At 36.7% G+C, this 16,427-nt stretch overlaps 1 protein-coding gene across 1 annotated transcript; it reads right to left on the minus strand.

Moving 5' to 3' along the window:
• Positions 1-12,238: 12,238 nt before the first annotated feature.
• TET6 (tetraspanin6) lies at positions 12,239-15,454 on the minus strand. Its single transcript, XM_028246047.2, has 3 exons — positions 14,738-15,454; positions 12,955-13,271; positions 12,239-12,432 (listed from the first exon to the last, which is right to left on the minus strand). The coding sequence occupies exons 1-3, from the start codon at positions 15,227-15,229 to the stop codon at positions 12,393-12,395; spliced, it is 849 nt and encodes a 282-aa protein (XP_028101848.1). The 5' UTR covers positions 15,230-15,454; the 3' UTR covers positions 12,239-12,392.
• Positions 15,455-16,427: the final 973 nt, after the last annotated feature.

The following is a 16,427-nucleotide window of genomic DNA, read 5'->3' on the forward strand; positions in this document are numbered from 1 at the left end:
GCATACAGTATGATAGCATGTTTGCATCATTCATCTGTTTTGCATGCACCGGGCTCGGTGCATCATACTAACTGCATTGTATTTTCAATTCCAAGTTAAATACATGTTAGTTGTAGCATTTCATATGCCATGTTTAGAATAGCCGAGCCTGCTATAGTTTGCATTTTTTCATGTGTTGCATTAGGCATTTCTGTATACTTAGGATCATGCATGATTTCTAATGTAGTTTCTGTTTTGGCTTGGAGTACTCGGTGAGTTTTTATGCTTTAGCATCATTGCATGCGTGTGAGTGACTGCCATGAAAAGCATGCTTACCATGAGGCTAATTGCTTATGTGATATAACTGCCTGAATGCCTGTGGGTGAAGGTTGGGTTACTTGGATTGGAATAAGTCATCAAATGTTTGTTTTAAGCCCACTAGATAGTGGCAAAACCATCTTTTCTAAGCCCACCTGTGTGTGGCAAAATCTGCATTTTAAGCCTACTTGCGAGTAGCAAACCATCTTTCAAAAAAACAAACATGAAATGTTTTGTTCCAAATCAGGCGATCCAGTCTATATTTGTATGCTGTGTGCATCACATAGTAAACTAGGCTAATAACCGGAATAAGAACACACAATGTTTTCAAAAATTGATATCATGGTTAGTAGAGGCCGATCTTTGATCGGGCGAGCGGGGGTGCTCACGAAGTGACCTTCCCCAATCGTACCCAAGTTCCCGAGCCGAGGCAACTTTGGTGATGACGGACACGTGGCCTTTGGCACCGAGTCAGGGTTTCCTAAATTTCCCATTAAAAAACATTTAGGTGGCGACTCTGTATCTGGCAAAGCAGTCCATGTTTGACACTTCTTTCAAAAATCTGTTTTTCTCAAAACGATTTGTCGGATTTGGACTCTTTGGTTCAGACTTAGAACCGTGACAAGTTTGAGAGTCCTGAGCTGTAGTGACCCCAAGTATGCGACAACATGCAAGGCAAGCATGCAATAACATGTTAAGCAACGTAAAACCAAAAGAATGCATGCCAAATGCACTACCACTTAAGCATGCAACAGCATATTAATAGGCCAAGTATGCGACAACATGCAAGGCAAGCATGCAATAACATGCGGGAAAGGTCTTACACCAAGATGGACAGTTATCTAATAGGTCCAAAACAGTGGCAAAAATGCTAAGGGCAAATGCACATACAAACATGCATGCTAAATGGTCCAATACTTAAGCATAAAAGGGCAACTTTTAAGAACACTTAAAAGGAAAGGAAAGCACGTAAATGTGACAACATTACATGCCCTGAAATAAGGCTAGGAGTGTTGCCAAATCACATAAACAAGTCAAGCATGGCATGCTCAAGACTGAAACCTAAGACTAGTCGAGGGACTTGAGCCAAAGCTACACAAAACAAAGAGCATATGGCAAGTATGACCCAAAACAGTCCTAAATCATGCTAAAGTGAGCCTAAAACATGCAATGACCAAAGCGAAAACAAGCTAAAACAAAGGGGGAAAATCACGAGGCATGCAAGGCCATCAAAGAGGTGTTATACTACACCTAATACAACCAAACATGGCATGATTTAGGCAACCAAAATCAGAGGTATGACACGTCAAAATGAGCCCAAAAACCCACTTAGATGTCATCCCGAATACCCAAACATGTTGGCATACACAATGACACATTCATGAGGCATAAAACACAAACTCTTTAACACATTAAAGGAGTGATAAGTGTAAGTTTATAAGCATGAAACATGGATTGAAATAACATTCTAAGTGATGCCAAACCACTGAAATGATCCACATAGAGCATGCTAGCAACTTGGACACTCAAAGCTAACAAGTTAGATTGCATGGTGGCTATACAAAACAATGCAAGCATAACCAAAACAATGAAAAATAGAGCTTAAGAATGCTACAACAAGGCTAAAAGCTTCATGGAGTTGAGCCAAAATCATGCTAAAAACATATGTTACAACATGATGCACGTTAAGGCCAAATCATAGGATTACAAGACAAGTGTATGAAGCATACATGGCATGTCTAAACCAACTCAAAACAGAGGTGTATTATGGCAAAACAAAACCTAATACATACTGAAATGGAGCTAAAACAAACTAAACACACATGCTACCACATAAGCCATTTATGCAAGCATTAAAGACAACAAGGAGAGGGGATGACCCTCTCCTTTTTAGGACCTCAAAACCACCTCTCCACCACTGAAAATCCTCTGGATTTCAGTGGTAGAGAGGTCATGCAAAGACCAAAACAATGGCCAAAAGGTATGGCCTAAAACAAGGCCTAACAAGGCCTTGGAGGGGAGGGGAACAACTCCAAACCTCAAAGTGACCTTAAACAAAGTTCTAAAGCACACAAAATCAAAACTTTTATCAGTGATAGTCGAAGCTTAAAACAGTATGCAAGAATGGCTAAAAGCCTAAGCAAGAAATGGGACTAAAGTAAGAATGCTCACCCTTGTAGACTTTCTTTAGAAACAAAGCTCCAACACCTTTCTTTGGTCAAAACCAGTCTAAGAACCCTAACAACAACCTTCTAAGGCCTCAACAACCCAAGGATGGTGGAATGCTAGGTGTTCTAGTGCAAAAGTAAGACAAAACTCACTTTAGGTCACAAAACAAGACCAAACTAAGATACAACACCATATCTATCCTCTCAAGAACCAATTTTCTGAACCTTGGAGTAGGGAGGAGGAGCTCCCTCTTTATAGAGGCTCAAATCCTCAAGCTTCCAAGAGAAGCTAAACAAGAGGCAAATCCCTCCATACACGTGTATGGAGGGCGTGAATAATTGGTGCCAGCTGTGCCAGCTGGCATGAAATATCTGCATAAAGTAGATGAACAGGGTTCAGCTAGCAAAAATGGCTGATCGACCAACATAATGGCCGGTCGACCAAATATAGTGCCGACCGGCCAACACTCTTGGCCGGTGGCAAGAAAAAAGGGCCGATGGCCTCATGCCTTGGCCGGTGGGTTGAGGGGATGGCAAACAAGCCACCATCTTCCCTTAGAAGCAAAACCACAAATGTTTGGTCCATGACCAAGCACAAAATAGATAAGTTGAGAGATCTTGAGGCAAGGCGCGTAGTCGAGACCTCCGAGAACTCAAAATAAACACGAGCATGGATGATCATCGAGTGTTCAAACGATGACGTCCAAGTCTTGAGGACGGTCAAAAATGGGGTGTCTACAGTTGCCCCTCTTTGACAAAACTCGAAAGTCATAACAATGACGGGAGTGAATGTTAAAGCCCAAAGACGGCCCATTTTTGACAAGGCCTAAGACTTAGACAAGCAAGCAAGATAGCAAGATATGTGCCCGACGGCAGGGGCAAAATGCAAGAACAATGCACAAAGCTGAGCATAACTTATGATCATGCAAAGAAAGTTGTAACGAAGCATAACATGCAACAGTTTTAAGCAAGCTAAAAACCAAACTACATTACAATGCAGAAAGGATGTAAGAGAATTATGTAATTCTCGCTACGTTTGACGCGGAGAATATAATACTGTCCGATTCATCTGGTTGCGCCACCTTCAAATAAACCGTACATACAATATCATGCCTGCAAAAGAAATAAACTTAACAGGTACAACATTGTTAGAAACATGCATAGCAACGCAAGTGAAAAGCGCGCGACAACGCGAGTGAGGGGGTGCATGACAATGCGGGTGGAAGGAGTGCATAACAACGCAACCCAAGTGTGTGCATAACAATGCGATTTGAAACAAACATAACAATGCAAGGAGGGCACGTGCGACAACGCAAACCGAGTGGTGCATAACAATGCAAACCGAGTAATGTATAAATACATGTAAGTAAAGCATACGCGACAACACATACAGTGTGTGTAACAAGAGAGGCATAAACACATATAAGTAAAGCATACGCGAAAACGTAGGTAATGTGCGTAACAAGGCGAGAAGGGTGCATAAACACATGTAAGTAAAGCATACGTAAAAATGCATGCAATATGTGTAACAATGCGAAAGGGGAGAAGGGGTGCATAAACACATGTAAGTAAAACATATGTGAAAACACATGCAATGTGTGTAACAATGCGAGAAGAGTGCATAAACACATGTAAGTAAAGCATACGCGAAAACGTATGCAATGTGTGTAACAATGCGAGAAGGGGAGAAAGGGGTGCATAAACACATGTAAGTAAAGCATACGCAAAAACGCATGCAACAATGCGAGAAGGGTGCATAAACACATGTAAGTAAAGCACACGCAAAAACGCATGCAATGTGTGTAACAGTGTGAGAAGAGGTGCATAAACACATGTAAGTAAAGCATACGCGAAAACGCATGCAATGTGTGTAACAATGCGAGAAGGGTGCATAAACACATGTAAGTAAAGCATACGTGGAAACGCATGCAATGTGTGTAACAATGCGAGAAGGGTGCATAAACACATGTAAGTAAAGCACACGCGAAAATGCATGCAATGTGTGTAACAATGCGAGAGGGGAGAAGAGGTGCATAAACACATGTAAGTAAAGCATACGCGAAAACGCATGCAATGTGTGTAACAATGCGAGAAGGGTGCATAAACACATGTAAGTAAAGCACACGCGAAAACGCATGCAATGTGTGTAACAATGCGAGAGGGGAGAAGGGGTGCATAAACACATGTAAGTAAAGCATACGCAAAAACGCATGCAATGTGTGTAACAATGCGAGAAGGGTGCATACACACATGTAAGTAAAGCATACGCGAAAACGTATGCAATGTGTGTAACAATGCGAGAGGGGAGAAGGGGGTTAGTAAGGGTTAGTTACGTCCACATGTGGCACGCGAATGGAGAAAAGTTAGATACGTCCACACGCGGCACGCGAGTGGAGAAAAGTTAGAGTTACGTCCACACGTGGCACACGAGTGGAGAAAAGTTAGAGTTGTGCGAGACAATGCACATGAAATATACGACAATGCGAGAGATTGACGTGCATGATAATGCAAATGGAAGATGCATGACAATGCGAGTTGTTCGAAATGCATGACAATGCGAATTATTGAGATGCATAACAATGCGAATGAGACACGCATGATAATGCATGAACTGAAATGCATGACAATGCAAACTTTTGGAATGCATGACAATGCAAATGAGACACGCATGACAATGCATGAACTGAAATACATGACAATGCATGAACTAAAATGTAGATGAAAGATGCATGACAATGCGTGTAATTGGAATGCATGATACTGCATGATTTATTGAAATGCTTGACAATGCAAACTATTGGGATGCACTACAATGCAAATGAACTCAAATGCGTGACAACGCACGTTTCTTTTTTGAAATGCATGACAATGCAAATAAACTCAAATGCGTGACAACGTACGTCTCTTGAAATGCATGACAATGCAAATGACCTCAAATGCGTGACAACGCACGTCTTTTTTGAAATGCATGACAATGCAAATGAACAGTGCATAACAATGCAAGTTGTGCGTGTTACATCGCGTGTAGACGTGCATAACGATGCAACCTATGTATGTTTATCATAAACAAGGAAAAACATTGTAGTGCAACGCATTTAAAGCAGTTATTGAATTTCGCAAGATACCAAGAGACACGAAAAGGATACACCTTGCGTATACCGAGCATCGCATACAGGAAGCATGGTTCGAGGTCAACACAAAGCCGGTTAAACTTCAAAAGTCCACTTCCTTGCACTATTTTGAGTGAAGGAGCTTCCAAACCACATAACTGACCCAACCAAGGGTGTGGGAGGTTCACCGGCCATTCATCGGCCACAAAATGAGTTCATCGGAAACTATTTAGCTGATCGGCTAACAATTTGGCCGACTGGCCAAAAATGGCAGAGTCGGGGCAGTTTAGACATTTAGCCACGGGTCTTTAAATATAGGGCCTCAAACCCTGTATCTTCACTTCCTCCAAGCTTGAAAAACCCTCCCCTCCCTCTCTAGGTGATTTTCCAACCTTCGATCCTCATTTTTCTCGTGTTTTTGACACTTTTTTGTCGTTTGATTCGCAAAATCTTCACCGTTTCGCACATTTTGAACCGAACAAATCTTGGTTTCGGTGCATTTTTCTTGGTTTCCACCATGAGGGCAAATGCACATACAAACATGCATGCTAAATGGTCCAATACTTAAGCATAAAAGGGCAACTTTTAAGAACACTTAAAAGGAAAGGAAAGCACGTAAATGTGACAACATTACATGCCCTTAAATGAGGCTAGGAGTGATGCCAAATCACATAAACAAGTCAAGCATGGCATGCTCAAGACTGAAACCTAAGACTAGTCGAGGGACTTGAGCCAAAGCTATACAAAACAAAGAGTATATGGCAAGTATGACCCAAAACAGTCCTAAACCATGCTAAAGTGAGCCTAAAACATGCAATGACCAAAGCGAAAACAAGCTAAAACAAAGGGAGAAAATCATGAGGCATGCAAGGCCATCAAAGAAGTGTTACACTACACCTAATACAACCAAACATGGCATGATTTAGGCAACCAAAATCAGAGGTATGACACGTCAAAATGAGCCCAAAAACCCACTTAGATGTCATCCCAAATACCCAAACATGTTGGCATACACAATGACACATTCATGAGGCATAAAACACAAACTTTTTAAGACATTAAAGGAGTGATAAGTGTAAGTTTATAAGCATGAAATATGGATTGAAATAACATTCTAAGTGATGCCAAACCACTGAAATGATCCACATAGAGCATGCTAGCAACATGGACACTCAAAGCTAACAAGCTAGATTGCATGGTGGCTATACAAAACAATGCAAGCATAACCAAAACAATGAAAAATAGAGCTTAAGAATGCTACAACAAGGCTAAAAGCTTCATGCAGTTGAGCCCAAATCATGCTAAAAACACATGTTACAACATGATGCATGTTAAGGCCAAATCATGGGATTACAAGACAAGTGTATGAAGCATACATGGCATGTCTAAACCAACTCAAAACAAAGGTGTATCATAGCAAAACAAAGCCTAATACATACTGAAATGGAGTTAAAACAAACTAAACACATATGCTACCACATAAGCCATTTATGCAAGCATTAAAGACAACAAGGAGAGGGGATGACCCTCTCCTTTTTAGGACCTCAAAACCACCTCTCCACCATTGAAAATCCTCTGGATTTCAGTGGTAGAGAGGTCATGCAAAGACCAAAACAATGGCCAAAAGGTATGGCCTAAAACAAGGCCTAACAGGGCCTTAGAGAGGGGGGAACAACCCCAAACCTCAAAATGACTTTAAACAAAGTTCTAAAGCACACAAAATCAGAACTTTTATCAGTTATAGTCGAAGCTTAAAACAGCATGCAAGAATGGCTAAAAGCCTAAGCAAGAAATGGGTAACTAAAGTAAGGATGCTCACTCTTGTAGACATTCTTTAGAAACAAAGCTCCAGCACCTTTCTATAGTCAAAACCAGTCTAAGAACCCTAACAACAACCTTCTAAGGCCTCAACAACCCAAGGATGGTGGAATGTTAGGTGTTCTAGTGCAAAAGGAAGACAAAACTCACTTTAGGTCACAAAACAAGACCAAACTAAGTAAAATAGATACAACACTATATCTATCCTCTCAAGAACCAATTTTCTGAACCTTGGAGGAGGGAGGAGGAGCTCCCTCTTTATAGAGGCCTAAATCCTCAAGCTTCCAAGAGAAGCTAAACAAGAGGCAAATCCCTCCATACACGTGTATGGGGGTGAATAATGGGTGCCAGCTGTGCCGGCTGGCACGAAATATCTGCATAAAGCAGATGAACAAGGTTCGGCCAGCAAAAATGGCCGATCGACCAACACAATGGCCGGTCGACCAAATATAGTGCCGACCGGCCAACACTCTTGGCCGGTGGGAAGAAAAAAGGGTCGATGGCCTCATGCCCTGGCCGGTGGGTTGAGGGGATGGCAAACAAGCCACTCTCTTCCCTTAGAAACAAAACCACAAATGTTTGGTCCATGACCAAGCACAAAATAGATAAGTTGAGAGATCTTGAGGCAAGGCGTGTAGCCGAGACCTTCGAGAACTCAAAACGAACACGAGCATGGATGATCATCGAGTGTTCAAACGATGACGTCCAAATCTTAAGGACGGTCAAAAATGGGGTGTCTACAAGTATCTTTAATGGCTCGCAAGTGGATTTAGAAGGGTTGTGTGATCTTATCAACGTTAGGATTGCATTGTGGATCAGAGCTTCTAACCCTTACTTTAGTTACTTAGTTAATAACATAGTGAATAATCTGCAGCAGGTTAAAGTATGCATCATGGACTGATCATGGATGCTGCTTGAGGTTGATTCTGGGCTGTGTTTTAGTTTTGCATTTTGGATTGATCTGTCAACTAAGTACTCTGCCTACTATGGTGTTCTCTGGCGAGTTTGTTGCTGTTTTTGGGTGTTTTGCTTCTTGGCTACTCAGCTTTGTCTGTTAAACTCTGTTATGTTGGTATGTTTTGTTCTGTTTGATATGATGGTTGTTATTTTGGTATGGGATGGTTTCTGGTGTGCTTTGTCGTGGCAGAGTTTGGCGAAATGATGGAGTCTATTTGTTGGCTATTATGTTGTAGTGTTTGGTCTGTTTCTCTTGTTGGTTTCTCACCAACCCTAGGAGTGCTAGCAAATGATTGGATGGGTTTTTGGTGCCAACCTAGTTGGCATGATTTAGCTAATTGTGATATTTTTGCATTTTTCTCTTCTTTATTGATGTAGTTAGTTTTGTACTTTGTACTTATTTTCTACATCAATAAAGTTTTTTGCCGATCCAAAAAACAAAAAAAGGATTCAAAAAATATTATGAGACTTAAATAACTTTTCAAAATGGGATTTTTATATATAAAGTGTTTTTATTATGTTAAAATAATATTTAAAAAAAATACCATACTACTAGGTTATGTGTTGAATGATGGCCTTTTGCCAATTGTTGGAAGGTCAAGTTGAACTTAACAACATAGGTTATGTGTTGGTGAAGGAGGGTAGTGCAGAAACTCCCGTTGAAGGTGTATTTGCAGCTGGAGATGTACAGGAAACTATTTCAAAACTTGATTAATTTTTGCTTCTATTGTATGTTTTATGAAACTCACCATCTGCTTTTATTCTATGTTTTATGAAACTCTCCAGGTTCATTATGTGTCACTTACTCTGCTTCTTATGCACTTCAAAATGGATGCGTTTACCTATTTTGGTACTGATACTCCATCAGTACAGGTGTAGAACAAGTTAGTTTTGCCTGCTATAGGGACACTTGCCCAATTCATATATTTGATTGAAGAGATGAATAAAATCCCAGTTTGATAAGAATTTTCATGGTACTCTTTGGGTTTTGTAATGTAACTAGTTGCTCTAAAAGCTTAACCTATTAAGAAATAAGCCCAACACATGTTTTAAGCTCTCACACTCTTCCTTTATTTGTGACCCCCTATCCAACATGAAGATACAAATTAACACAAGCTAAACTGACACACTGACAAACATATTATAAGGTATAAACAAATACAGCAATATTTGAACGTGTGATGTCTAGAACTAAAGCTCTAGAAACATGTTAAGCAACCAGTTGCCTCAAAAGTTTAATCTATTAGGGCATGGACTTAACAAATATATCAAGCTCTTACATATTTGTATTTGTCATTGAACTTGTAATTATTTGAGACTATTTTGTATTTCAGTTTCTTGATCTTTGTATAAGACCATGAATGGAGGCAAGCCGTAACTACAGCTGGTTCAGGATGCATTGCTGCTTTATCAGTTGAGAGATATCTTACCAGCAAAAATCTCCTTGTTGAATTTCATAAGGTATTCTCAATTCTGATTGTGTTATATTTGATATGTTCTTCTCTCTTGGATATATTACTTGATAATGTGTTGTGTTATCTAGTAGCAAACTAATTTGTAGCTCATTAATTGGACTAATATCATACAAACCACTTTGATATTACACCTATTGTCTTCCGTCCTAGACAAACTGGACATGAGCACTGCTTAATCCGTGAAACTGGTGAAGTTCCTATGCCTATAACTGCTAGCCATTCCAACGCAACCCATAGTGCTTGATACTCAACTTGAACCAAAATGGTCATAGTGGTCATCCTTCTGTTGGTTTTCTATGCCTTTCAGCTTGAGCTCTGCAATAGTGAGAAGGATTTTGGCACACAGAAGAATTAAGATTAGGCATTGCAACTGAAACTGTTACCCAGTGCATAGCCCTTCTTTTTTTCTTTTTTTTTTTGATCTCCCTAAATTAAACTTGATAACATAGTTTGGATATGTGTTGGCTGCATAGAGACTAGCAAAAGCTGAGGTTTATTGTTTTTAGGCACACAAATGCTCTCCAGTTTTTATGTGTGTACATATATTGTGAAAAAAAATGTCATGCATATTCCCTAGCTTAAATTTGTCATTCTTAGTGTGAAACATTTGAGGAAAATCATAACTATAGGTTCATTTGAGCTGTAGAAGACCAAGTTCTTATTTCAGTTAGTCACTTTCACTTGAAAGTGGGTATTAATTTTTGGAATATTATTTTAGTGAATGCCATATTATAAAGTGGGTGAAAATTGTAATTTTATGTGAATCTCACATTTTTGTGAATTTTTTTAACAGCCTAAGACTAAAGAGGTTAAGAAGGAACTCATAGACAGAGATGTACACGAGGGTTTTGACATCTCTATCTTTTGGGTGCTATTTGCTTGCGAAGACCCATAAAGGTAATGCAAAGATTTTGCATTATATAATTTTCTTTTATAATTTCAAATATGCCAATGCTATTCGGTCAACACTAATGATTAATTTTTTATTTTTACAGATGTTTTTGGTGTGGAATTGTAGATATTCCTTTTTTGTCTACAAAGGACATGGTTTTTGTACCACTTTTTATTCTGTATGAAATTATTATTTTCAGTTGGAATATACTCGGTTCGTATAAGATTTGACATTAAAAGTTATTCTTTTTTTTGGATGGTTGTAAGTGAAATATGTGTTGTGGAATGAGTGATAATATGTATGTATTGTTTTGTTTGTATATCTGTTACAGGTTACGTGTGATATATACAGGTTGTGGACAAATTAATTAAAATAAACAAAAATATAAAATGATATTTTTGGCGACTAATTGGTAGCCAAAAATGGAGTTAAATATTTTTAGCTACTAAATAGTTAGTAGCTAAAAAAAGAATTAAATGGAAACAAACCTTTTGGTGACTAAACTTTTAGTAGCCATTTAAAAAAAAAAAGACTTTAGGCAACTAATGATTTAGTAGCCAAAAAAAAAGTTTTGTTGACAAAAATTATAATAGCTGAAAATGTTATGTTAAATTTAATTGTAAGCTTTTGGCGACAAAAAAATTAGTCGCCAATTTAGCCTTTCAGCGACTAAAGTTTTTTTTGTTGCCAATACCTTTAATTTTGGCGACTACTTGTTTAGTCGCCAATTTAGGGCTTTCAGCGACTAAAATTTTTTTAGTCACCAATATCTTCGCCGACTGTCTTTCCGCGACCAAGTTGGCGACCAAATTAGTCATGAAAACTCTATAGCGACTAAAAATATGACTTTTGATGTTTAAAAATTTAATCACTAAAAGTATAATTTCTTGATTGTAGCTAGAGCATGGGATCCCATACTTCAAATGTACTTTAATATAACAAGTTGGGATGCCATACTTCAAATGTACTTTAATATAACCGAGTTGAATGGAGGAGAGGTTGTTGATGTGTCAAGGATATAATAGTAATTATAATGTTTTAATTTGAGGTTTATTATAGGTTTATTTTTATAATCCAAACCATTATTTTATAAGGCTTATTGAGTACTTGAAGCATGTCAAAAATCACATTAATTGGATATTGAGTGACTATGTGATCAAATTACATTTATCTTAAAAAAATAAACAATCTATTTTTCTTTTAAAATAGTATAAATAATATGTAATCCGATCACGTAACTATTGATATCCGATCAATATAAATTTTAATATATATGTAATATTTAACAAATTCTACAAAATGACCGATTCAAATTATAAAAATAAATGTACCTCAAATAGAGCCATAACGGTTACTTCTAGAATTCAAATCCAACATCCTTTATGCATTAAAATCTCCACCACTGTTTAAAAGTCAGTAAAGTAAAAGCCAGACGCAATGGTTGATCTCTGAAATAAAGTCAAATCTTTTTTTCTGTACAAAAAAGCAGTTATTATGTAGAAAAGGAAAGAAAGAAAGAAATGCCTTGAAACCTTCATCACCATGACCATACATTCACTGAAAAACAACAGAATTGTCCCATCTTTTTGAGAAACCAAGAAGACAAACTTGGAATTGGAGGGAATAAGAAAACCAAAAAAAAGAAAAGAAAAGAAAAGAGAATGCAATGCTTTGCCTAATAAAGCCAGTGTTTTCTGTCATTCCACCATCTCCACCTGTCAATATAAAAAAATAAACAAAATTAATAAATGAAAGGTAATCTCTTAGCAGTATTACTATATACACATGGACATGGACAGAGGGGAGAAAGATTAAAAGAAATATGTACTTTTTAATCATGGTTTGGAAAGTAATCTCATTTGAAAATTAAATTAAAGGGTAAATTAAATTGTTGGTTTTCAATTATGTTATTAATTTTCAATGCAGCCTCTCAAATCTCAATGTCTTAATTTAATCCTCAACTATGAAACCATCATCCATTCATAAAAATTGTTAAGTACCTCCTACGCTCAACCACAACTTCACATTTTGTGTATCGTGTACACACGTAAGTGATATATACCTTTATGATATAATTATAATTTACTAATATGTACAAGAGAAAGGGGTAAATAAAAAAAATATGAGAGAGGAACACAGTATCATGATATACCCGTTACACAAAATTCTTCATGAGATCCAAAACACAAATTAGATAGGCATGGTTGTGTTGTATATGTTGAGTTGAGACTACTTACCAGTGGAAGTCCCATCTGGGTTTGACCTTGGACATACGGTTTTCACCGTAGGGGTAATCAGTCTCGGAGCGTTTGGTGTTGCGGAAAGCACAGCAGCCGATGGCGTAGATGGAGATGAGGAAGAGGAGGACGACAATGTTGAGGACAGAGAGCTTGTGCCAATCTCTTCTGACAGATTCGAGGACTCCAGCTTTGCAGGAATCGCACTCATAGCAGAGCATGTTTGGGGCGTTGTTCCACCTGTAACAGTCGGGGTCCTGTGCCACCGTCGTCGCCAACACATAGTTGCATGATGTCGGTGGCTTACAGCAACCCGACTGATGAGCAACAGGAAAAAAAAAATAAGAGAGAAGGGAACAAAAAGCAACGCCAAACTCTATTAGGCATTTTACTTGAGAAAAAACATTTTGTATTTTGTTGAATCAATTTTCTAAGTTAAATTCGTTTAGATAGCCTCTCCAAGTCTTTTGTCAATAGCCAAAATTCCTACTGTATTTCTTATTGTGTTAAAGGTCTATTCTATTATGAACTTGGTGTAAAGTTTGTTTGATTGGGGTATATAGAGGGAATATATTCTTTTAACGGAATATAGAAGACAAAAGAAAAATATGTGGGTCTCATATTTTTTTTATATCTTTTCTCCTGTGATAAGACATGAAATCCTCTCCACCCCATAATAACATAGAGCATATCCCTGACCCCAACAAGTAGATGATGAGATTGATTTTTCGGATTAGTTAATCTAATGATTCAGATACCGAGTTATAAAAAAATATAGATCTTATTTTCTAACACACAATATCGGTCATTCTTCTTCTAATGATAAAAAATAATCACTCTCTTCTTATTTCATGTTGTATCGTACGTTAACCAAATATAATAAAAATGATTTTATAATATAATATAATTCATCGCATATTCTAAATATATTATATCTTATTCTATATTGCTATATTATCCTCTCTATTTAAATCTAATTCATACAATCAAATAGGGCCTAAATGCCTCTCTTCCTCCAAATTAATTTGGGAAAATATTAGATAAATTAATAACAAGAACTGCTAACTACCGTTCAATGACAAGGTTAATGTTGGTATATGTGGAAAAAAAAAATTAAAAAGTATAAGAATATATGAAACTTTTATTATTATTGTTTGTTTTTTGTTGCATTGCTTGATTTTAACAAACTCTCAATGCCAGATCACTAGTAAGACCCAGAAAAAATTAAGAAATTAATTGCAAATCAATGAAAATGTAAGTGGGAATTATCTCACTTGTACTTTATTGATATATAATTAATTATTTCATTTTCTTGTAAAACTTCCCCAATTAATTTAGCCTTTTAAAAAAAAAAAATTATAACTCAACAAAAACTGAGAGGAAATGATGAAAAGTCAATACATTTATTGAGAGAGAGCATAAAGTCATGAACATCAACAACAAAAGCAGACCTGAAATTTTTTCATAAATCAATATTGAAGAATATTTGTTTAGCAAACTATTTTTAAAAAAATCATTTTTAAAGAAAAAAAAATCACATTTAAATTTTTTTTAAAAAGCTATTTTCACACAAAGATAAAAACAGAAATACAAGACCTAAATTATAAAATAAATAGTAATAAATAAAAATTTCTAAACACAGAATCTGATTACAGAATCAGACATAACCTTCTATATATGAATTCTATCCATGCAAAAAAAATTGTATGTGATTTTATTGTCCAATTGGGATTATGTGCTCGAAGAAGAACTAATAATAATAAATGATAATAAGATCACACACCTGTATAGGAGACATGTCTTTTTGCAAATAATCAATAGGTGTCCAATAAGCAATCTTATCACAAGTCTTAGACCCCAAAATACAACTCCTAATAGTCTCCCAATAATGAGGATCATGTAATCTCTTCCTCAGCCATGGAGAGTAGCTATTCAGCAAATACTCCTTATAAACCCTACCGGGAACCTCGACGCCACCGCCTTGGCTCGTCACAACAAACCCGAAAATAGTCAAAGCCATTAGGGCCCCTATCAAAAACAACATCACCACCAAGTACACCCAAAGAGCCCAAGCAACATTGAAGCAAGCTCCGATAAACCCCGCTAGAGAGATGATCAGGATCACGAATCCGATCACTAGAAACGGGGTTTGGAGGAAGCTTTCGCATGTTGTGCTACTCCTAGCCATCCAAAGCCCGCCTCCGATGATCGGTATTGAGGATAGGAGGGTGAATAGGTTCAAAAAACCTATCACTGTGTTGCTGAACCTATACATTTTTAGTACCACTCTCTCTCTCTCTCTCTGTGTTTCTTTTTCTTTTTTTTTCTTTTTTTTTTCTTCTTGTTCCTTTGTTGTCTTCTTCAGTTAATAGGTGGGTTTGTGTTCTTTTTAAATGGGTGAAGTTGCTTTTTCTTTGTTTTATAGTACTTTGAATTGAAGCTTGAAGAATTCTAAATGTCTGTCACCTTTACTGCTGAGAGTATGCTTTCCCCGGATTAGGGTATTGGTGAACTTTATTTTCAAAATGTGAAAATGACCAAACTATACTTCTTGGCTATTGGGGAATTTTACTTAAATAGCCTTCTTGGATTTTATGTATTTTAGTCAGGTAAAATCCTTTATTAAATGGAAAAATATACAAACACCGAAATCACTATGTGAGAGAAAAATTCAATAATCGTAGCGACGTTGTGAAAGGAAAAAGAAAATAAGAAAATGTCATATGTAATTAATTAAAAATATGAAAATTAACTATAAATTAATAGAGTATGAGTGAGAATTGGGTCTTAAGATACGTCTCACTTGCATTATATTGATTTGTAATTAGTTTTCTCATTTTCATTTGTCTAATATTAATTTTCTATTTGTTTGAGACAACAAGACTACATACTAAAAAAAAATAATAATAAAATAAAAATACTCTGGAAAAGTGTTTAGAGTTCGAAATATGTAAATTATATTCGAAATATGTAAATTATATTTATTTTCAGTATGGTCTACTTTACACCTCACAAAATTTTAATTTAATCCATAAATTCAAATTGTTGGTAAGTAATAAGTATATTCCCCAAGAAGAAAAAAAAATTTGCTTCCTCCAAATTACATGTTTCTACACAAAAACATTTGCTCTTACAACCTTGCACCGAAGTATATGCCACACAACAACTCAATGTGCGTTTGACAATTGACTAATTTAGGGGTTGTTTGAGATGTTCTAAATAAGTGTACTTTTTGATTTTTTATAAAAAAAAAAATGTGTAAAAAAGTAAAGAGGAGATATTGATTGATGTGATCCAAAAAAGATAAAAAGTGTGGACTTATTTAGTCTACCCAAACTTGGCCTTAGTCAAAAACTCATTAAAAAAATTCAAAATTCAAAAAGTCGTGTACAAAAGTCAAAAATTCTTCTCATTTTTTCTACATTTTGCAAGTTTTTTTTTTTTTAATATAGAAACCAAGAAGCCTTTACCTA

The sequence above is a fragment of the Camellia sinensis genome, chromosome 8 (genome assembly GCF_055761805.1).
Source record: "Camellia sinensis isolate YWXY chromosome 8, ASM5576180v1, whole genome shotgun sequence".
In the NCBI taxonomy this organism is placed as follows: domain Eukaryota; kingdom Viridiplantae; phylum Streptophyta; class Magnoliopsida; order Ericales; family Theaceae; genus Camellia; species Camellia sinensis.